Below are 22,924 nucleotides of genomic sequence, written 5' to 3'. Positions count from 1 at the left end.
TGTTCTAGTTTCATTCTTTTATATGTAGCTGTCCAGTTTTCCCAGCACCATTTATTGAAGACGTTGTCTTTGCTCCATTGTATATTCTTGCCTCCTTTGTCAAAAATAAGGTACCCATAGGTGCATGGGTTCATTTCTGGCTTTCCATCTTGTTCCATTGGTCTATATTTCTGTTTCTGAGCCAGTACCATATTGTCTTGGTGACTGTAGCTGTGTAGTATAATCAGTCTGAAGTCAGGAAGGTTGATTCCTCCAGCTCCATTCTTCTTTCTCAAGACTGCTTTGGTTATTCGGGGTCTTTTGTGTTTCCATATGAATTGTGAAATTTTTTGTTCTAGTTCTGTGAAAATTGTTATCGGTAGTTTGATAGGGATTGCATTGAATCTGTAGATTGTGTTTGGTAGTATAGTCATGTTCACAATATTAATTCTTGCTACCCAGGAACATGAAATATCTCTCCATCTGTTTATGTCATCTTTGATTTCTTTCATTAGTGTCTTATAATTTTCTGTATACAGTTCTTTCATCTCCTTAGGCAAGTTTATTCCTAGATATTTAATTCTTTTTGTTGCAATGGTGAATGGGATTGATTCCTTAATTTCTATTTCTGATTTTTCACTGTTAGTATATAGAAATGCAAGTGATTTCTTTGTATTGATTTTGTATCCTGCAACTTTGTTAAATTCACTGATTAGCTCTAGTAATTTTCTATACTATCTTTAGGGTTTTCTATGTACAGTATCATGTCATCTGCAAACTGAGAGCTTTACTTCTTCTTTTCCGATCTGATTCCTTTTATTTCTTTTTCTTCTCTGATTGTGGTAGCTAGGACTTCCAGAACTATGTTGAATAATAGTGGTGAAAGTGGACTCCCTTGTCTTGTTTCTGATCTTAGGGGGAATGCTTTCAGTTTTTCACATTGAGAATAATGTTTGCTGTAGGCTTATCATATATGGTCTTTACTATGTTGAGGTAGGTTCCTTCTATGCCCATTTTGAAGAGTTTTAATCATAAATGGGTACTAAATTTTGTCAAAGGCTCTTCCTGCATCTATTGAGATAATCATATAGTTTTTATCTTTCAATCTGTTAATATGGTATATCACATTGATTCATTTGTGTATAATGATGAATCCTTGCATCCCTGGCATAAACCCAGCTTGATCATGATATATGAGCTTTTTGATGTGTTGCTGAATTCTTTTTGCTAAAATTTTGTTGAGGATTTTTTGCACTTATATTCGTCAGTGATATTGGCCTGCAGTTTTCTTTTCTGTGTTGTCTTTGTCTGGTTTTGGTATCAGGGTGTTGGTGGCCTCATAGAATGAGTTTGAAGTGTTCCTTCCTCTGTAATTTTTTGAAAGAGTTTTAGAAGGATAGGCATTAGATCTTTTCTAAATGTTTGATAGAATTTTCCTGTGAAGTCATTTGGTCCTGGGCTTTTGTTTTTTGGGAGATTTTTGGTCACAGCTTCAACTTCAGTGCTTGTAATTGGGTCAAATGTGGATATGTTGTTACATCATAAGTCCCACTAATTCACACCTTAGCATCATATACAATACCTACTGAAGTTTTTCATGTGTTCACAGCACATTAGCAAAGTTACTAGGAAAACTGGACTACCATGACACAAGGTGTTATTGAGTGCACAAAATTGTGACCAGAGAGCCAAGATCAAGGAGTAGTTTGCTTTGCAAAACAATTCTACCCAAAAACAACAGGGGGAGAGAAGAAATTAAAGTGTTCAATGAGACTTTCCTGGCAGTCCAGTGGCTTGCAGGGGGCATGGGTTCGATCCTTGGTCAGAGAACTAAGATCCTTCATGCTGTGTGTCATGGCCAAAAAAAAAAAAAAGTTTACGAGATTAAACACATGTTGACTCAAAACTGCCATTTAATATGCTTTGTATCATAGGATATAAAAACTAACCCATCTATGGAACATTAAGATGACAGCAAACACAATAAAAACTTCCCACATTCAATATACTACTATTTTCTGGTTGTACCAAAAAAAAACCAAAAAACCAAAAAACAAAACCCAAAAAACTCAACCAGCCAGGAAATAATTTCAACTCTTAAATAAAAAGTATTTATAGTGCTAGCTTCAGCAGCACATATACTAAAATTGGAACGATACAGAGAAGATTAGCATGGCCCCTGAGCAAGGATGACACGCAAATTCGTGAAGCTTTCCATATTAAAAAAAAAAAAAAGTATTTATAGTGGCAACATGGATGGACCTAGAGACTGTCAAACTGAGTAATGTCAAAGGAAGACAAATATCATATGATATCACTTATATGTGGAATCTTAAAAAATGGTACAAATAAGCTTACAAAACAGAAATAGAGTCACAGATATAGAAAACAATCTTATGCTTACAGGGGGTGCTGGGGAAGGAGGGATAAATTGGGGTTGACAAAGACACATACTACATATCAAACAGATAATAAAGACCTATTGTATAGCACAGTATACAGTATAGCACAGGGAACTCCACTCAATACTCTGGTTTAGGAAAAGAATCTAAAAAAAGAGTGGATATATGTATACCTAATTCACTTTGCTATGCACCTGAAACTAACACAACAGTGTAAATCAACTATGCTCAAATTTAAAAAAAAGGGGGTTTGCACCTTAAAAATGGATGAAATAGGATTTCTATCGTCTTAAAAATACTACTAGAGCTACTAAAAAACTTTGCATTTACAAAATAATTGATAATAAGATTTCTTTGTATTGTACAAGAAGATAGACAGGAACCACTGATAGGCTCGGGTGTGTGATATTACTCACACATAACTTCTTTCTTTCCTGCTCCATCAGAGGCTGGGCTCTCCTTGTTTCCAGCCTCTTCATTTGATGCAGGTAAATCTTTAGTCTCTTGGGTGGCCATTTCCACCTGTTTTCCCTGTGCTCCCTTTCCCCCTTTTGTTTGCACTTTTCTATCTGAAGATTCAGCCTTTCCTGTTGCCTTCTTTGGCTTTGTTTCCACTTTGGCAGGAGTAGGCTTAGTTGACAGCCTCCCAGGTCTCCTCTTGGGCTCCTCCTTCCCCGCCCCTGACGAGGAGCTGACCTTCCTCTGGGGCACACTTGCAGCCGGGTGGGCACATGCTGGGAGAGGAGAGATGACTCTGGAAGCTGGTCTGCTTGGCCATGGCTGCTCCTTCCCCTGCTGGAGAAGTTGGGACCCCTCATGGCCCTCCCCCACCTTTTTTTGTTTTATTCTCTTTTCTTTTTGCTCTTCTGATTGAGTGACTTTTACTACCCTTGTCACCCAGATCACCAGTCTGTTTTCTTGCCTTCTCTGACCTCCTGCTGGTTTCCACTAGTGTATTTTTGGTTTTAGTAAATGAATTCAAACATTTTTTCTTTTTTATAGTTTCTAGCCCTTTGCTGAAGGAGGCTTTCAACTCGCCTAGGCTTTTGGTGATTCTCTCATCAAATTCATCCAGTTTTCTACTGAGTCTGACGAACATCTTTACAAGTGTTACTCTGAATTCTTTATCTGATAAGTTTCTTATCTCCTCTTGGTTTAGTTGTTTCTCTGAGAGATCCTCATGTTTGAAAGATATTCTTTGAAAGATTCTGTAGTTCCTTCATTTTGCCTAACTCTGTTTCTAAGTATATCAGTTAGTCGCCCAGCCTTGAAAGAGTGGCCTTATATAGGAGGTGTCCTATGGGATCCAGTGGTGCCATCTCCCCTGGTCAACAAAGCCAGGTGTCCCGGGGGCATCCCCTGCATGTTCCCTCCTGTGATGGGTAGACAGCAGTAGTTGCAGATGTGCTGGTGGGTGAGGTTGGTCCCCAGACAGACCTGTCTGTGACTGCTGCAGATGGCCTTAGCAGGTAGAGCTGGTCCCTGGTCCAAATGTCTAAAGGCCCTGGGGCTGAAACTGCTGTGGGGAGGGGGTGCTGGTGCACAGGCTTGGCCTCTTGAGTTCGCAGGAGAAAGCAGGGGCAGGGCAGGTGGTGTTAGGCTGATGGAGACTGATAGAAATGGTGCTGACCAGCCCCAAGCTGGAGAAGGCAGTGGCACCCACTCCAGTGCTCTTGCCTGGAAAATCCCGTGGACGGAGGAGCCTGGTGGGCTGCAGTCTGTGGGGTCGCAAAGAGTCGGACACAACTGAGCAACTTCACTTTCACTTTTCACTTTTATGCATTGGAGAAGGAAATGGCAACCCACTCCAATGTTCTTGCCTAGAGAATCCCAGGGACGGCGGAGCCTGGTGGGCTGCCATCTATGGGGTCGCACAGAGTCGGACACAACTGAAGCGACTTAGCAGCAGCAGCAGCAGCAGGCCAGCTATGTGGAAAGAAAGTAAAAACAAATGACGTCTGCCAGCACTTCTGTCCCTAATGTTCCACTGGACCCCTGCCCTTCTGGTGCACACCCTGAAATTAGCTGATGACTCTCCTTTTTGTAGGGCCCAGGTGCTTTTCAAGCTGCTGCCTTTGTGATGGATTTTGGAGTGAGTGAGTTTCTGCATGAGTCATTTAAGAGTGGAGTCTCTTCCCTTTCCTACAGCTCCTGGGCTCCCCCAGATGTGAGCCCTGCTGGTTTTCAAAGTCAGCTGTTATGGGCGCTCAGCTTCCCAGTGCAGGCTCCCCAGGTTGGGGAGCCTGATATGGGGCCTGGACCCCTGCTCATCACAGGGTACCTCTGCAGTTGTGATAGCTCTGCTGTTTGTGGCTTACCTCACAGGAGTGTGGGGGTGGTTGGATCTCACTAGACCAGGACTCTGTGCCTCCTACTTTTCTCAATGTGGCCTTTTCCTTATACCCTTAGGTGTAGAAAATCTGTCGTTCTAGTCTTCAGTTCAGTTCTCAGAGGCGGCAGTTCTATATGTGGTTGTAGTTTTGGTGTGTCCCTGGGAGGAGGTGAGCACAGGATCTGCCTATTCCAGCAACTTGATCTGAAATTTGTGCAAGGCGTTATCCTCAGCACTTGGCTGAACCTAAAATCAACCTAAACGAGGGCTAGAAGATGACTCTGGATCTGACTCTGCTGTCACCTTGAGCTGTCACTTGCCCCATCACTTAGATACAGCATCTTTACTCCGTTAGAACCTCTCTTTAGATGTCAAACCCAGAAAAGCCAGACAAAGGTGATCCTATCGCCTTTCAATCAGAAGGAAATATTTATGACCTTGGATTTGGCAAAGTATTCTTAGATATGACACCAAAAGCAAATAGAGGGGGAAAAAAGATATTTTGGATTTCACCAAATTAATAAATTTTTTGCATCAAAGGGCACCATCAAGAAAGGGAACACATCATTAGAATTCTTGTGCACTATTGGTGGGAATATAAAATTATTCTTCTGGTATGGAAAACAAAATGATGGTTCCTCAGAAGTTACAGAGGTGATATGTGATTCAGAGATTCCTCTACTGGGTGTATGCTCAAAAGAATCTAAAATATGGACAGATACTTGTACACTTGTTCATAGGGCCATTATTCACAATAGCAAAAATGTGGAAGCAACCCAAGAGTCCATCAAGGATGATTGGATCACTAAGATGGAGCATACATGTAATAGAATATTATTCAGATTTAATGAGAAAGGGCGCTTCCCCGGTGGCTCAGTGAAAAAGAATCTGCCTGCATTGCAGGAGACACAGGAGATGCAGCTTCAATTCCTGAGTTGGGAAGAGCCCCTGGAGGAGGAAATGGCAACCCACTCCAATATTCTTGCCTGGGAAATCCCATGGACAGAGGAGCCTGGTGGGCCGCAGTCCATGGGGGGGGGGGGGGGGGGGGCGGGCAAAGAGTCCCATGCAACTGAGCAAGTGAGTACACATTCAATGAGAAAGGAAGTTCTGACACATGTTAAAACATACATAGACTGTGGGGACATCATGTGAAGTAAAATAAGCCTATCCAAGTAGGACAACTACTGCATGATCCCACTTATGTGAGGTTCCCATAGCAGTGGAATTTATAGAGACAAAAAATAGAACAGTGGTTTCAGGGGCTGGAGGAAGGTATGAATGGGGAGTTGTTTAATGAGTACAGGGTTTCATTAAACAGTACAAACTCTGGAGATTGGTTTTCCATAGTCAATGTACTTCACACTGCTGATCTGTACACTTAAAATAGTTAAGATGTAAATTTTTATAGTATGTGTATGTGATCACAATCAAAAGTAAAAACTCTTAAAGTGAGAGAGTAAAAACAGCCCACAGAAGGCAAAAAAATGGAAAATTATATATCTGGTCAGAGACTTGGATGAAGTATAAAGAACTCCTACAAGTCAATAATAAAAAGCCAAATAGTCCAATTTAAAGGTGGAAAAACACTGGAATAGAAAATTTTCCAAGGAAGATATACTAGGATTTCTGGACATGATTACACATCAAGGAAATGCAAGCCAAAACTACAATGAGGGTGGGGCTGGTGGGCAAAATTGGTGAAGGAGGTCAAAAAGTACAAATTCCCATTTATAAAATAAGTCACAGGAATGTAATGTGCAGTATAGCAGTATAGTCAATAATACTGTATTGCATATTTGAAAGTGAACAGAGGAGCCTGGCAGGCTATAGTCCATGGGGTGGCAAAAGAATAAGACATGACTTAGTGACTAAACAACATTTACTGGCTTGCCTTGGTGGCTCAGTGGTAAAGAAGTTGTCCACCAATCTGGGAGATGCAGGAGGTCTGGGTTCAATCCCTGGTCCGGAAAGATCCCCTGGAGGAGGAAATGCAACCCACTCCAGTATTTTTGCCTGAAAAATCCCATGGACAAAGGACCCTGGTGGGTTACAGTCCAAAAGGTTGCTAAGAGCTGGACACAACTGAGCAAATGAGCGTGACAGTAGAGCTTAAAAGTGCTCATTTCAAGAAAAAAAAATTTTTTTTTGGTAGATATGTGTGGTGAGAGAGGTTAACTGGACTTATTGTGGTGGTAATATTGCAGTATGTACAAATATAGAATTATCATGTTGTACAGTTGAAACTAATACTGAGCTGATTCATGTCAATGTATGACAAAACCCACTACAATATTGTAAAGTAACTAGCCTCCAACTAATAAAAATAAATGGAAAAAAAAGAAACTGAGTTGGTCAAAAAGTTTATTCAAGTTTTTCCCTAAGGTAATACTGGCCAACTCAATATAATGTGATATGCTAATTATAACTCAATTAAAAAGCCACAATGAGAAACAACTACATATCCACTAGAATGGCTAGAAAAAAGTGAGAGAATAACAAGTATACTTGAGGATATGGTGAGATTGAAACCCTCATACACTGCTGGTGGAAAATAAAAAATAATGCAGTCACTTTGGAAAACAGTCTGGCAGTTCCGCAAAGATTAAACCTAGAATCACCACATGACCCATTGATTCCACTCCCAGGCATGTATCAAAGTGAAATAAAAACACACTTCCACACAAAAACTTGTACATGAATGCATTGACTTGAAAAGAACTGTCAGATATTTCTCCAGCAAACATGAGTTTACTTGGGACAGGCAGAGAATTACACTTCAGGACCTGAAGCCATGGTGAGTTGTGAGCCAGTCACCCCAGAGCAAGGGAAGGAGGTTGAGAGGGAAAATGATGTTATGAGGGTGATAGTGAAAAAAAGTTTATGGTTTTTCACTGGCTGAGTCCTTGCAGGGAAAGAAGCCTCCTTCTTCCTCTTTGGCTCTGCTATCATTGCAGGATATGAGTGTTCCCCCTTGTGGTCTCCTGACTCTAATTGAGGTTTCTGGTTTTTTTGTTTGTTTGTTTGTTTTTTTACAAATGCTTATAGCAACAGTTTTCATAATAGTCAAAAGTAGTAATAATCCAATGTCTTTTAGCAGGTGGATACAGAAATGTGCTATAGCCATACAATAAAATATTTTATTGTTGTTCAGTCACTAAGTTGTGTCCAACTCTTTGAAACCCCATGGACTGCAGCACACTAAGCTTTCCTGTCCTTCACTATCTCCCTGAGTTTGCTCAAACTCATGTTCATCGAGTTGGTGATGCCATCCAACCGTCTCATCCTCTGTCATCCCCTTCTCCTCCTGTCTTCAATCTTTCTCAGCATCAGGGTCTCTTCTAATGAGTCAGTTCTTCGCATCAGGAGACCAAAGTATTGGAGCTTCAGGTTCAGCATTAGTCCTTCCAATGAATATTCAGGTATTAGTATTGAATGGTTTGATCTCCTTGCTGTCCATGGAACTCTCAAGAGTCCTCCAGCACCACAGTTCGAAGGCATCAGTTCTTTGGTGCTCTGCTTTCTTTAAGGTCCAACTCTCACATCTGTACATGGCTACTGGAAAAACCATAGCTTTGACTATACTGAACTTTGTCAAAGTGATGTCTCTGCTTTTTAATATGCTGTCTAGATTTATCATAGCTTTCCTTCCAAGGAGAAAGCATCTTTTAATTTCATGGCATATTACTCTGCCATAAAAAGAAATGAAGTATCAATACCTGGATACCCCTTGAAAAATTATGCTAAGTAAATGAAGTTAACCACAAAGTCCACATATTACAGAATCCCACTCATATGAAGTCAGTGAATATAGAAACCTAGAGAGACAGAAAGCAGATTAGTGATTGCCTAGGGCCTGGAGGAGGAAGATGGGAAGACATTGATGGCTAGAGGGTACAGGGGTTTCTTTTTGAGATGATAATAAATGTTCTAAGATGGACCACAGTGATGACTGCATGTATCTGTGAGTATACTGAAAACCACTGTTTGTCCATTTAAAAGTGGCCCATTGTATGTAATATGTGTGTTGCATCTCAACAAAATCCTTCAAATAAATGGATAAATGCATTAAGAGTAAGATAAATGCATAAAGGAGGCTGAGTGCCTGAAAACTGATGCTTTCAAATTGTGGCACTGGAGAAAACTCTTTGAGTCCCTCGGACTGCAAGGAGATCAAGCCAGTCAATCTTGAATATTCATTGGAAGGACTGTTGCTGAAGTTGAAGCTCCAATACTTTGGTCACCTGATATGAAGAAATGACTCATTGGAAAAGACCCTGATGCTGGGGAAGATTGAAGGCAGGAGGAAAAAGGGATGAGAGGGGATGAGATGGTAGGATGGTATCACCGACTCAATGGACTTGAGTTTGAGCAAACTCCGGGAGATAGTAGAGGACAGAGGAGCCTGATGTGCTGCAGTCCATAGGGTCCTAAAGAGTGGGGCAAGACTTAGTGACTGAACAATAACAACATCAATCGACTCTCAGACTCTCTAAGTATATTAGTCGTTTCTGGGTACATCCCACATTTACATAACCCTTTATTGTTTTTCTTATATCAGAGAAAATAGGAAATTTGCTGTGGGAATATTATAGCTGTTCACATCTCAAAGCGCTTTAAGAACACACTCAGAAACTAATGTGGAGTCAGTCTCCTGCCAGAGTAAGGCGTATACCTAAGAATTTAATGAAGACGTCTCATAGCTTGTGATTGGTGGGAGGAGATCGTTCTGTTCCAGGTTGTCCTGACCCAGGCAACCGGTGTGCTCTGGGCTTGCTCCTCAAGGGGTCCATTCCACTAAAAACAGCCTTGAGTTCTCTGCTTACACATCTGTGTCCCATTCAGGTCTGGAGCTGGCTCAGCTTAAACGCAAGGATCCTTGGAGGGTCAGGGCGGAAGCCAGGTCTGTTTGGCCACGTGACCTCCACCTGCTGTTACCCATGGGGGCTGGGTGATGGTGGTGGGGAGGGAGCGTCCTTTCGAAGGGTCCTCTAGGGAGCGCATCAAGGGCAGGTGCGTGGGGCCACTCTGCCTGGAGTGGACGTTGTTCCTCCGCGTGGATGCGCTGGGGATCGTGTCTCACCTGTGCTTCCCCGCAGCAGGTGGAGCTTTTGTTGCGCCTAGACCTGCACCGGATCCAGGAGTAAGAAGTGGGTTGGTGTGTGGGAGCAGGTGTGGTCTGTGGGGTCCCCAGTCCCTTTTCCCTTCCCAAGCGGCATTCATTGTCTTCTGAATTATTCAAAAATTTAGGAGTAGGACCTCAAGTCCATGACCTGTCCCTCCTGCCTAACGCTTCCTAGGGCTGGCAATAAATCCCTAAACTTTCAGATCCCTCCCCCCTTCTCATAGCCAACTTGTCCTCTCTAATTCACAGCGTCATCAGCTATTCGTTCTCCATGATCATTTCAAACAGACCCAATATTTTAATTGTCATTTCCCCACAGTCAATGTTTGGCTCGCTTTAAAAAGATTTATCTTTTTGTTTGTGGCTATTTTACATGAGAGCTAAGCATAGACTAACCACCTGGAACTATGTTGTATAAAACCGTCTAAGATCTTTCCTGGTCACAGACATCCTTGGGAAAGACATTTGGGTGGAGGTTCTTCTTTGGAAACTCACCTGTCAGCACTGCCCCTTGCTGTTTGTCACCTTGAAAAAATTATTCACTTGAGTCTCATTTTTCTATTTATAAAATATCATTAATAATAATAACATATTTCAAATGAGCAAGAAAGGAGTGTTTCAGAAAAATGAAATAATGATTTCAGTGTTATTACATTTTATTTGCTAATGATTCTTCCTTCTTTTTTTTTTTTTTTAATTTCCCTGGGAGTGTGCATAACTATTCTGAGGTCTTGTTATGAACCAAACTTGGGTTCACTCACCCCTGCAGAGAAAAGTCAATCTACTGACACTGGGATGTGGTGAAGGGAAGTGTGGCATCTTTTGTAGGGCATCAATTAAGGAGTCCAGGCAGCTAGTGCTTAAAAGTCCTGAACTCCTGGAAGGCTTTCAGGGAAAGATTTTTAAAGATAGGATGAGGAAGAGGGAGAGGGGTGCATGATCAGCTGGTGGACATTCTTCTGATGTTTTTGGGAGTCAACATCATCAACCTTCTGATTCCAACCAGTCTGAGGTCTATTTGCTTGTGGGCTGCATCCAGTTAGCCTCTTCTACTTGGTGGGGGCTTCAATATCTGCAAAACAGCTTGGAGGATATGGTTCAGAACATTACCTATAGTCCTTGAGGAGCAGGGCTTCCCAGATGGTGCTAGTGGTAAAGAACCTGCCTAGCAATGCAGAAGATGCCTGAGACAAGGTTTCAATCCCTGGGTTGGGAAGATCCCCTGGAAGACGTGTCCATCCACTCCAGTATCCTTCCTGGAGAATCCCATGGACAGAGGAGCCTGGCAGACTGCACTCCATGAGGTTGCAAAGAGTCAGACATGATTGAAGCAACTTAGCGCGCACTTGAGGAGGAATGAAAGTCCTTGACTTTACTGGCTGAAGTATTACTATTTTGTCTTGCTTGACTGTTGACCTTTCTTTCTGCATTTTCTCACTCCTCTGATTAAATTTACCCTTTAGAACTTGGGGAAGGCCTAGGAGGCTATGGTTTTTCTACAGACAAGACACAGGTGGAGGACATGGCTAGGAGTGGCAGGAGGGTGGGGGTGGGGTTGGGTGGGGAGCTTGCTGTTCTGGGATGGCCCCTGCTATAGTCTGTCCTTTTCTTGTGGGTTGTTTAAAATGGACTATCAGGCTTAGACTTGCAACACTTACATGGGCTCTAATGTCATTGTTTTCCAAGTGATTTCTTTCGGTGGAAATAACAACTGCCATATTCATTTTCTGAAATGAATAGATATTATATAGTTGTGAGTTTTCTAGCTGAACTAAAAAAAAGTGCCTTGCAATTTTCTTCCCCTTTTTACATATAAACATTGGGTTTGAGTGATTTTACTGAGGCTTCCCTGGTGGCACTAGTGGTAAAGAAACTGCCTGCTAATGCAGGAGACATAAGAGACATGGGTTCAGTCTCTGGGTCAGGAAGATCCCCTGGTGGAGGGCATCGCAGCCCACTCCAGTATTCTTGCCTGGAAAAACCCCATGGACAGAGGAGTCTGGTGGGCTACAGTCTCTAGGGTAAAAAAGAGCCGGACTTGACTGAAGCGACTTAGCATGCATACACTGGATTCTTCAAACAATGGGTCTGTCACTTTTAAAATCTCAATGCTGGTCCAGAACAACATGAATGGGAGCAGAGCCTGAGGTCAGTGTCTTCAAGCTAAGCCCCTGCCTTGAGGCTGCAAAGGGGAGAACTTAAAGGCCAAATGGTTCTTCCTGAAAACCTCCCTTGTAGGTGTGTTCCTGCTCACAGCCACCTGAGAAAGAGCTCTTGCTACTGAGAGAAGCTATACCCTCGAAAAGCTGGGGATACACCAGCGTTGGGGTGGCCTGGTAAGGCCCTTCTCAAGGTTGTAACTATGGTTCCTTTGTGCCTGTTTCTAGATGTAGGTTGGAGGGGTTTCCCTGGTGGTCCAGTGGACCCATACTCCCAATGCAGAGAGCCCAGGTTCAACCCCTGGTTGGGGAACTAGATACTTCATGCCACAGCTGAAGATCCCACACACCAGAACTAAGACCTGGCACAGTCAATAAAAAAGAAAAGATGTGGTTTACAGCTTTACATTCACAATGTAGGTGCACTCCGAGTAATTTCTGCCTATTGGAAAAAAAAAAAATCTGTGAAGATCACGTGTTCTGTCTTCTGGCAGAAGGTATTGAATTTGAGAGTCCTTTGGGTCAGAACTTTTAGGTGAATCTGGGTGAGGGTTTCCTCATTGTGAGAATGGAAGCCCCATAGAGTGAGCTTTCCCCCATTATTCGCCAGGGAGAGAAGGGTGGGCAGAGCTCCCAGAGTTTATTACTCCTGTGGCTGCTCTGGTGACCCCACCCTGCTTCTCCAGGGACTGATCTGGGCTAGTAGTTCAATCTCAGCCAGGAGTCTGGAGACCAAAGCTTGACAGTGTTTCACCTTCTGCATGCTTAGTCGCTCAGTCATGTTTGACTGTTTGTGGCCCCACGGACTGTATTTCCCCAGGCTCCTCTGTCCATGGGACTTTCCAGGCAAGAAAACTGAACTGGGTTGTCATTTCCTCTTCCAGGCAATCTTCCCACCTCAGTGATTAAGCCCATATCTCCTGCATTGGCAGCTGATTCCTTACCACTGAGCCACCTGGGAAGACTTCAGAATGTAGCTTTTCCCTCTGAGCTGTGGGCTGCTTATCTCAGCTGATTTGAATATTTGTGATTCTGTTGATTATTAAGGCCTTGTAACTGATTTTCCTTAGCAGTTTGCAATTTTATTTCCTGTGGGAGTAAGATTTTTATTAAAAAACTAGAGAAATTTTTTTTTGGCTGCGGCATGTGGCATGAGGGCTCTTAGTTCCCTGACCAGGGATCAAATCTGTGCCCCTTCCAGGGGAAGCTCAGAATCTTAACCACGGAAACACTAGTGTGTGCATGCCAGGTCACTTCAGTCGTGTTCGACTCTTTGCGACCCTATGAACTGTAGCCATTTGTGACTCAATGGACATGAATTCGAGCAAACTCCGTGAGAAACCAGAGGACAGAGGAGCCTGGCATGCTGCAGTCCATGGGGTTGCATAGTTGGACATGACTTAATGATGGAACACCACCACCAGACTCTTGGGTACCTCGGGTGCTGTAGCCCCTACCTGTACTGCAACAAAGATCCTACCCTTGAGCTTTTAGGGGACAACACCATGGCACCCCTGTGGTCAGCAAAGGTATTATTAGTTCAAACCCAAACTAAGCTGTTGGTCCTTAAATCCTATAAAGCAACCAGCTATCATGGGGAGAGACCCCTAACATTAATGGCACTGATGTGAGGCTCTCTAGAGGAAAAAAATGACAAACACCAGGGTAGAGAAGACACCTCTTCCCCTGAGGTATATCCAGTGATGAAAACACAGTCAGGGAGGAAGGGAGGGAGGAAGCAAAAGGAAAAAAAAAAACAAAACAAAAACTGAAAGTTTGACCAATTGGTGATCCAACGTATATAACTAAAAGAATTTACACAAGAAATGTAAAAGGACACTGCTTGACTTTGGGCCTCTACAATGTATGAGATCTTTCATGCCTTCAAAAGGAATTGGGATGACTGAAGGCTTTCCCACATTCTCTACATTTGTATGGTTTCTCACCAGTGTGTATTCTCATGTGCCCTCTAAAGGTAGTGCGATAAATGAAGGTTTTCCCACATTCTGTACATTCATAAGGTTTTTCTCCAGTGTGAGTTTTTTCATGTGTTAGAAAGGATGTGTAACAACTGAAGGCTCTGCCATAGTTTACATTCATAGGGTTTCTCGCCTGTGTGAGTTCTCTGATGAAATTGAAAAGAACTGGGAAAATTGAATGCTTTCCCACATTCCTTACACTTATAAGGTCCATCTCCAGTGTGTATTATTATGTGTGTTCGAATGCTGGAGGGAGAAATGAAGGCTTTCCCACATTCTTTACATTTATAGGGTTTCTCTCCAGTATGCTTTCTCATGTGTCCTTGAAAGGTTGTGCAATAAATGAAGGTTTTCCCACATTCTGTACATTCATAGGGTTTCTCCCCAGTATGAGTTCCTTCATGTATTCGAAAGGAACTGGGCCAACTGAAAGTTTTACCACACTGTTTACATTCATATGGCTTCTCTCCAGTGTGAGTCCTTTCATGTGATCAAAATGAACTGGGACAAATGAAGGCTTTCCCACATTCCTTACACTTGTAAGGTCCATCTCCAGTGTGTGTTATGTATAGAATGCTTGAAAGAGGAATGAAGGCCTTCCCACATTCTTTACATTCATAAGGTTTCTCTCCAGTGTGAATTCTTTCATGGATTTGCAGACCTAGAGGAGAACTGAAAGTTTTCTCACGTTGTTTACTTTCATATTGTTTCTCTGCTGTGTGGACCCTTTCATGTCTTCGAAAGGAACTAGGACAGTTGAGGGCTTTACCACACTGCTTACATTCATAGGGTTTTTCTCCAGTGTAGTTTCTTTCATGGATTTGCAAGCCTAGAGGAGACCTGAGGGATTTACCACAGTTTACACATGAAGGGCTTCTCTCCAGTGTGAGTTCTTTCATGGGCTCAAAATGAAGTGGAAGAACTAAAGTATTTCCCACATTCCTTACATTTATAGGGTCCTTCTCCAGTGTGTGTTATCATATGTCTTCGAAAGGTTGTGAGCCATGTGAAGACTTTTCTGCATTCCTTACATTCATAGAGTTTTTCTCCAGTGTGAGTTCTTTCATGTCTGTGAACAGATTTGTGGTAACTGAAGGCTTTCCCACATTCCTTGCATTTATATGGTTTCTCCTCATATTCATGATACTCATATGGTTTGTGTACAGTGTGAGATCAGATGTGACTATTAAGAAATGAATGACACAAGAAGACTTTTCCACACACATGACATTCACATGGTTCTACTCCAGAAGGAGTTTTCTGGTTCAGATTAAGATTTAGAATCTGGCTGACAGCTTCTCTATGTTGACTACCTTCTTTGCTTTCACAGAGTTTTTCTACCACATAAATTCTGTAAAAAAAAAAAAAAGAGAGAGAGAGAGAAATTATTGATTTCTTTAATAATTTCACATTTATTAGTAGGGTATTAGAACTGCATTTTTATATTTTATAGCAAAAGTGAATGTTTTTCGCCCTTTCTAAACTGTTTGAAAGCTCTGTAACAGGACTATTATGAAAACAGTGATATTAATATATGGAGTTTCTTAATATTGTTTCCCAAAGTGGATAAAGTTACAAACAATGAACACCCATGTCACATTTAAATAAATACTTTCAGTGGAAAAAGAATTAAGGATAAATAAAACTGAAGCTGGAATTATTTTGTTTTATTTGCTTATTTTAAAAAGCTGTGATAGGGGCTCCCTTTGTGGCTCAGGGGTAAAGAGCCCACCTGGCAATTCAGGAGACATGGGTTGGATCCCTGATCTGGGAAAATCTCATACTCCGCAGAGCAACTAAGCCCATATGTCACAACTATTGAGTCTGCATACTGCAAGTACTGAAGCTTGAATGCCCTAGAGCATGTGCTCCACAAGAGAAACCCCTGCAATGAGAAATCCATGCACTGCAACTAGAAAATAGCCCTTACTCTTCACAACTAGAGAAAAAGCCTGTGCAGCAACAAAGACCTAGGACAGCCAGAAATAGATACATAAAGAAATTTTTAAAAAAAGTGAAAAAAAAAAAAGTTTATGACACACCAGGACTCTCACGTGGGACACTGTCTACTGTGTGTGTAACTCACCTTAGTTTTCTCCCTTGGGTTTTGTACCAATCTTCAATGTTATGACTGTCTCATTTTTTCCCTAAAATGCAGACCCAGAAAAATAATGCAAATTATTATAAATTATAGAACAATATTAGATTCTAGGTCCACAATAAGCTGTGACACGCTTAGTTTATTTACCAGTGTATGGTAGTCCTCCCTTATCCACAGTTTTGCTTTCTGTGGTTTCAGTTACCTATGGTCAATTGCGGTCTGAAAATATTAAATGGAAAATCACATAAGTAAACAATTCATAGTTTTAAACTGTGCACCCTTCTGAGTAGCATGATGAAATCTTGCAACATGCCCTCCATCATGTCCAGGATATGAATCATCCCCTTGTCCACTGCATCCATGCTGTATATGCTACCTGCCCATTTGTCACTTAGTTGCCATCTCGGCTGTCAGATCACTGTGGTGATATCCCTGTGCTTGTGTTCAAGTAATCCTCATTTTCTTTTTTAAACAAACTTTAGAAGACTATAATATGATGCCTTTTTAAAATTTTTAAAAATATTTATTTGGCTACACTGGGTCTTGGTTGCTGCATGTGAGATCTAGTTCTCTGAACAGAGATTGAACCTGGCCCCCCTGCAGTGGGAGCGTGGAGTCTTAGCCACTGGACCATCAGGGTAAGTCCTCTCATTTTTCTTAATGATGGCCCCAAAATGCAAGAATAGTGATGCAAGAATTAGGGTATGCCAAACAGAAACTGTAAAGTCCTTTTTTAATGAAAAGATGAAAATTCCAACTTAAGAAAAGATATATACTGATGTCGCTAAGATCTATAGGAGAAATTAATCTTCTATCATTAAATTGTGAAAGAAAAAGAAATTGGTCTTATTTTGCTGTCTCATCTTGAACTGCAAAGTTATGCACACTTAACACTTATGTGTGTTAAGTGCATGGGTATTATACTTGTTCTATTCTTAGTTATTGTTATCAGTCTCTTGGCTATTGTTGGTTAGTTGCTAAGTCATGTCCAACTCTTTTGCAACCCTGTGGAGTTTGCCAGGCTCCTCTGTCCATGGGATTTTCCAGGCAATAATACTGGAGTGGGCTGCCATTTCCTTCTCCGTGTCAATCTCTTACTGTGCACCAAATTCTAAACTTATCATAGGTATGTATGTATAGGATTCAGTACTATTTATGGTTTCAGGCATCCACTGGTGGTCTTGGAATGTATTCCATGCAGATAAGGGGGACTACTGTATTCCTTTTCCACATTCCACATCTTGGAACAATGTTGATTGGCAAGGAATACTTGTTCTCGAAGAAGTGAAGAAATGTTGTCATTCTTACCTATTGAGACCAGGTTCCCCAGAATTATCTGCATCACATCTCTGTAAAGTTTCTTCTGCACAGGATTCAGTAAAGCCCACTCCTCTGGGGTGAAGTTCACAGCCACATTCTCAAAAGTCACTGTGTCCTAAAATATCACAAATATGTTTCCAGTAAGATGTGTGAGTCTGACAGAACTCTGGGATTTATGCTCAATTTATAGGAAGATTGTATATAATTCTATCACCTTCAAACATTTATTTTATGTCTTGGTCATCGGAACTTACTTTTTGTCCATACTTATTTCATCATGAATTTAACAGCATAACGAACACATGCAAACTATTTGTGCATTTTTACTGTGACCACTTGAAATGTTACTGCTCTCTAATGTGAAGGTCTAGAGGGCCTTGGAGAAATGAGAAAAATGCTACAAAAAATGAATCAAATATCATTTTAAACACATTAATCTCTTTTGAAAAAAACTCATCTCCTTTGTTATCACACACCATTTAACTCAGTCCTCCATAATGCATGGGGGCTTCCCAGGTGGCACAGTGGTAAGGAATCTGCCTGCCAATGAAGGAGACACAGGAGACATAGGTTCAATGCATGGAGTGGGAAGATCCCCTGGAGGAGGAAATGGCAACCCACTCCAGTATTCTTTTTTTAAATTTTAAGTGGAGCCTAATTACTTTACAATATTGTGGTGGTTTTTGCCATACATTCATATGAATCAGCCATGGGTGTACATGTGTTCCCCATCCTGAACCTCCCTCCCACCTCCCTTCCCATTCCATCCTATCCCTCAGGCTCATCCCAGTGCACCAGCCCTGAGCACCCTGTCTCATGCATCGAAACTGGACTGGCGATCTGTTTCACATATGATAATATACATGTTTCAATGCTATTCTCTCAAATCATCCCACCCTCACCTTCTCCCACAGAGTCCAAAATTCTGTTCTTTACGTCTGCGTCTCTTTTGCTGTCTTGCATATAGGGTCATCATTGCCATCTTTCTAAATCCTATATATATGCATTAATATGTTGTATTGCTGTTTTTCTTTCTGACTTAATTCACTCTGTATAAAAGGCTCCAGTTTCATCCACCTCATTAGAACGGATTCAAATGCATTCTTTTAATAGCTGAGTAATATTCCATTGTGTACGTGTACCACAGCTTTCTTATCCAAATTCCTCTGCTGATGGGCATCTAGGTTGCTTCCATGTCCTGGCTAAACACTGCTGTGATGAACATTGGGGTACATGTGTCTCTTTCAAATCTGGTTTCCTCAGTGTGTTTGCCCAGCAGTGGGATTGCTGGGTCATATGGCAGTTCTATTTCCAGTTTTTTAAGGAATCTCCACACTGTTCTTCATAGTGGCTGTACTAGTTTGCATTCCCACAGTGTAAGAGGGTTCCCTTTTCTTTGCACCCTCTCCAGCGTTTATTGTTTGTAGACTTTTTGATAGCAGCCATTCTAACCAGCATGAGATGGTACCTCATTGTGGTTTTAATTTGCATTTCTCTGATAATGGGTAATGTTGAGCATCTTTTCATGTGTTTGTTAGCCATCTATACATCTTCTTTGGAGAAATGTCTGTTTAATTCTTTGGCCCATTTTTTTGATTGGGTCGCTTATTTTTGTGGAATTGAGCTGCAGGAGTTGCTTGTATATTTTTGAGATTAATTCTTTGTCAGTTGCTTCATTTGCTGTTATTTTTCTCCCATTCTGAAGGCTGTCTTTTCAACTTATAGTTTCCTTCATTGTGCAAAAGCTTTTAAGTTTAATTAGGTCCCATTTGTTTATTTTTGCTTTTATTTCCATTACTCTGGGAGGTGGGTCATAGAGGATCCTGTTGTGATTTATGTCAGAGAGTGTTTTGCCTATGTTTTCCTCTAGGAGTTTTACAGTTTCTGGTCTTACATTTGGATCTTTAATCCATTTTGCCACTCCAGTATTCTTGCCTGAGAAATCCCATGGACAGAGGTGACTGATGGGTTACAGTCCATGACGTTGCAAAGAGTTGGACGTGGTTAAGTGCACATGCAAAGCAAAAAGCCATGATGTATGAGGTCAAACCTGCAGTAGTTTTTAATGAATAAAATACAGTGAAGAAATGGGAGCTTTTCCTTCTCTTCCCATCACCAAACATGAGAGTCCAGGAGGCCTGTGGAAATACAGCTTGTAATGAGGATCATTTAGCCATACTGGCCTGAATTAGCCAAGTGCAACTGGCCAGATTAAAACACCCTCGTACTTTCAGTTTGTGTAACGTTTATTGCAGACTGTTTCTCCATTCTCTCTCTCTCTCCCATTAGTGGAGCTAAGAAGTTATTTAGAACCTAGGGTTCAGACAACTTGCCATGATATTACATGCTAAAAAGGCATTAACAACTTAGACCTCCACAAATTCTATATGATGAGCCTCAGGGCTGCTTCTCACCAGTTTTTAGCACACAGAACGAAATGATAAAGTACTGAAAGATCTCTTTTCAGTCAAAGCCCTTGCTAACCCTTGAAGAACTTGTTAAGAGCTCCATATATGTTAAGAGCTCCATATTGCTCAGGAGTTAACTCAAGTCCACGGAGGTCTGCTGGTGAATCTCTCCATGATTATATAATAACACAAAGGATTCACAGGGCTTTCCTTCAAAGAACGCAAAAGAAAAAAAGAAAACCCCAAGTTCACAGATATAGAGAACAGATTGGTAGTTGCCAGAGAGGGTAAGTGAAGAGAGGGTTGTCAAGGGGTGGGTGAAATAGGTGAAGGCAGATCAAAAGTTATAAACTTTCAGTTATAAAATAAGTCAGGGGATATAATATGCAGCAGTATGACTATAGTTAATAATACTTTATTGCATATTGGAAAGTTTCTAACAGAGGAAATTTAAAATTTTTCATCATAAGAAAAACTGTAACCATGTGTAATAATATTTGTCTAGTTAACTAACTAGACTTATTGTAATACTTCATAATATAAACAAATATCAAATCATTATGTTGTACACTTGAAAATGTTATATGTCAGTTATATCACAATAATGCTAAAATAAAATGCCCCCCCCCCAAACTAGGGAAGACCTAAAAATTGCAGGAATATAGACTATCAACAAAATCAAAAGCTGGTGATTTGAAATAATCAGTAAAATTGATAAAGGTCTAGGCAGGCTAAATGAGAAAAGAGGGAAGGCAGAAATTATTAAAATCAGGAATGAGCCTTTCTGGCGGTGACGACCTCCTCACGAGAACATGCCTCTCGCAAAGGATTTTCTTCATCCCTCTTCAGAAGAGGAGAAGAGGAAACACAAGAAGTGCCTGGTGCAGAGCCTCAATTCCTATTTCATGGATATAAAATGCCTAGGATGCTATAAAATCACCACCGTCTTTAGCCATGCACAAACAGTAGTTTTGTGTGTTGGCCGCTCTATTGTCCTCTGCCAGCCTACAGGAGGAAAAGCAAGGCTTACAGAAGGATGCTGTTTCAGATGGAAGCAGCACTAGAAGCATCCTGTATCAGGATGAACAGGAAACCATCCCAATAAACACGTTTTGGATTAAAAAAAAATAAAATCAGGAATGAAAGGAATGTAAGACAAGAGCATTTGATAAAACCTAACATCCACTTATAATAATGCACTAGGAACAGAGGGGAGTTCTGCCTCTTAAGATAGAACATTTGCATGAAACCTGTAGGCAACATCACACTTAATGATGAGAAACAAGAGGCTTTTTTTGGTAAGATACTAAGACACGAGGTAAGGTGTCCTCTCACCACTCTTGTTCAACACTATACCGGAAGGCCCAGCTAATGCAATAAAGCAAGAAAAGGAAATAAAATATATACAGATTAGGAAGGAAGAAATAAAACTGGCTCTGTTGTGTGTGATATGATTTTCTATGTAAAATATCTGAAAGGATTCATAACACCAGATATCACTCCAGCAATTAATAAGAGAGTATGGAAAGACTGAGGATACAGAAGTCAACTGTTTTCTTATAGATCCAGAGAAATATAGCTATCTGACCTTTGATAAAGGACTAAAAGGCAATTCAATGGAGAAAAGAAAGACTTTTCAACAAATAGCGCTATATATAGTGGATACTCACATGCAAAAAACAAGTAAGTAAATCTACACACAGAACTTACAGAAAACTTAAAGTAGACCATAGTTCTAAGTGTAAAACCCAAAAGTAAAAAATTTCTAGAAGATAACAGGAAAAAATCCGGGGAATCTTGTGTTAATTTATGAATTTTAAGATACAACACCAAAAGCAAGATCCAAGAAAGAAAAAAATAAGCTTCATTTCATTAATATCCCTTATTCTATAAAAGACAATGGTAAGAGAATATAAAGACAGTCACAGATTGTGATAAAAATCTTTGCAGAATAAAGATTTTTTTTGCTCAGTCGTGTCTGACTTTTACAACCCCATGGACTGTAGCCTGCCAGGCTCCTCTGTGAATGGAATTTTCCACGCAAGAATACTGTAGTGGGTTGCCATTTCCTACTGCATATCTGACAAAGGATTGGTATCCAAAATGTTCAAAGAACTCTTAAAATACAACAGTAAGATGATAAACAATCCAGTTAAAAATGGCAAAATCGAAAATAAAGCAAGAATCCTTGGGGGAAAAAATAAAGTCCCAAACATGGCTAAAAAAATGGGCCAAAGATTCAAACACACATCACCAAGGAAGATATATGGATGTTAAATAAGCCCATGAATAGACACTCAACATCAAATGTCATTAGGAAATTGCAAATAAAACAAATATCAGATGTCATTTACAAAGCAGAATAGAGACACAGACGTAGAGAGAAAACGTATGGATACCAAGCAGGCTGGCAGGATGGGATGGGCTGGGATTGACATATATACCATTGATACGATGTATAAAATAGATAACTAATGAGAACCTACTGCATAGCACAGGGAACTCTGCTCAGTGCTCTGTGGTGACCTAAATGGGAAGAGAATCTGAAAAAGAGGGGATGTATGTATACATGTATAACTGACTCACTTTGCTATACAGCAGAAACTAAGAATATTGTAAAGCAACTACACTCCAATAAAAATTCATAAAAAAATAAAAAAAGATATCACTGGACATTTATTTGCTGTTGTTTACTCGCTAAAGTTGTGTCTGACCCTTTGCAACTCTGTGGACTGTAGCCTGCCAGGTTCCTCTGTCCATGGGATTTCCCAGGCAAGAATAATGGAGTGGGTTGCCATTTCCTTCTCCAGGGGATCTTCCCGACCCAGGGATTGAACCTGTGTCTCCACATCTCCTGCATTGGCAGGAGGATTCTTTACCACTGTGCCACCTGGGAAGCCCCACCCCAGGTTGAGATATAATCTCTAAGGTGGGTCAGTCCCTGGTGAAGGAGGATAGGGACACCTGAGCCATCACTGGAGAGAACTCTCCTCACCTCCTCAAAAAATGAGGAGACGCTCAAGGAAGATTCAGTTTAAGATCAGACTCAGCCCCCCAATTCATAGGCTCTTTGTCCAGGAGACAGAACTCCTGACCACAGACTTTTTCAATACACAAAA

General features: G+C 41.0%; 2 protein-coding genes, 1 non-coding gene and 1 pseudogene across 3 annotated transcripts; 2 read left to right on the top strand and 2 right to left on the bottom strand.

The window, feature by feature from the left end:
• Positions 1 to 2,096: 2,096 nt before the first annotated feature.
• LOC122441075 lies at positions 2,097 to 2,203 on the top strand. Its single transcript, XR_006269219.1, has one exon. It is a non-coding gene; the product is annotated as a U6 spliceosomal RNA (small nuclear RNA).
• Positions 2,204 to 2,789: 586 nt separating this feature from the next.
• LOC122440919 (non-histone chromosomal protein HMG-14-like) lies at positions 2,790 to 3,480 on the bottom strand. The gene is made up of 2 exons (XM_043467584.1): positions 3,420 to 3,480; positions 2,790 to 3,115 (listed from the first exon to the last, which is right to left on the bottom strand). Exons 1-2 carry the CDS (start codon positions 3,478 to 3,480, stop codon positions 2,790 to 2,792), a joined length of 387 nt encoding a protein of 128 aa, XP_043323519.1.
• Positions 3,481 to 13,881: 10,401 nt separating this feature from the next.
• On the bottom strand, positions 13,882 to 16,439 carry LOC122440918 (annotated as a pseudogene).
• Positions 16,440 to 20,617: 4,178 nt separating this feature from the next.
• Positions 20,618 to 20,869, top strand: LOC122439298 (40S ribosomal protein S27-like). The gene has a single exon (XM_043464381.1). It carries the CDS (start codon positions 20,618 to 20,620, stop codon positions 20,867 to 20,869), a length of 252 nt encoding a protein of 83 aa, XP_043320316.1.
• Positions 20,870 to 22,924: the final 2,055 nt, after the last annotated feature.

This window comes from Cervus canadensis, chromosome 4 (assembly GCF_019320065.1).
Source record: "Cervus canadensis isolate Bull #8, Minnesota chromosome 4, ASM1932006v1, whole genome shotgun sequence".
In the NCBI taxonomy this organism is placed as follows: domain Eukaryota; kingdom Metazoa; phylum Chordata; class Mammalia; order Artiodactyla; family Cervidae; genus Cervus; species Cervus canadensis.
This window is presented reverse-complemented; position numbering and strand designations above follow the sequence as displayed.

What these genes read in the sequence shown, in the direction of transcription:
- LOC122440919 (XM_043467584.1), bottom strand. Translation starts at nt 3,480, where the DNA reads ATGTTCGTCAGACTCAGTAGAAAACTGGATGAATTTGATGAGAGAATC. An exon ending in GAGAATCACCAAAAGCCTAG is followed by an intron (nt 3,116 to 3,419) that starts GCGAGTTGAAAG and finishes CTCCTCTCCCAG; the next exon opens with CATGTGCCCACCCGGCTGCA.
- LOC122439298 (XM_043464381.1), top strand. Translation starts at nt 20,618, where the DNA reads ATGCCTCTCGCAAAGGATTTTCTTCATCCCTCTTCAGAAGAGGAGAAG.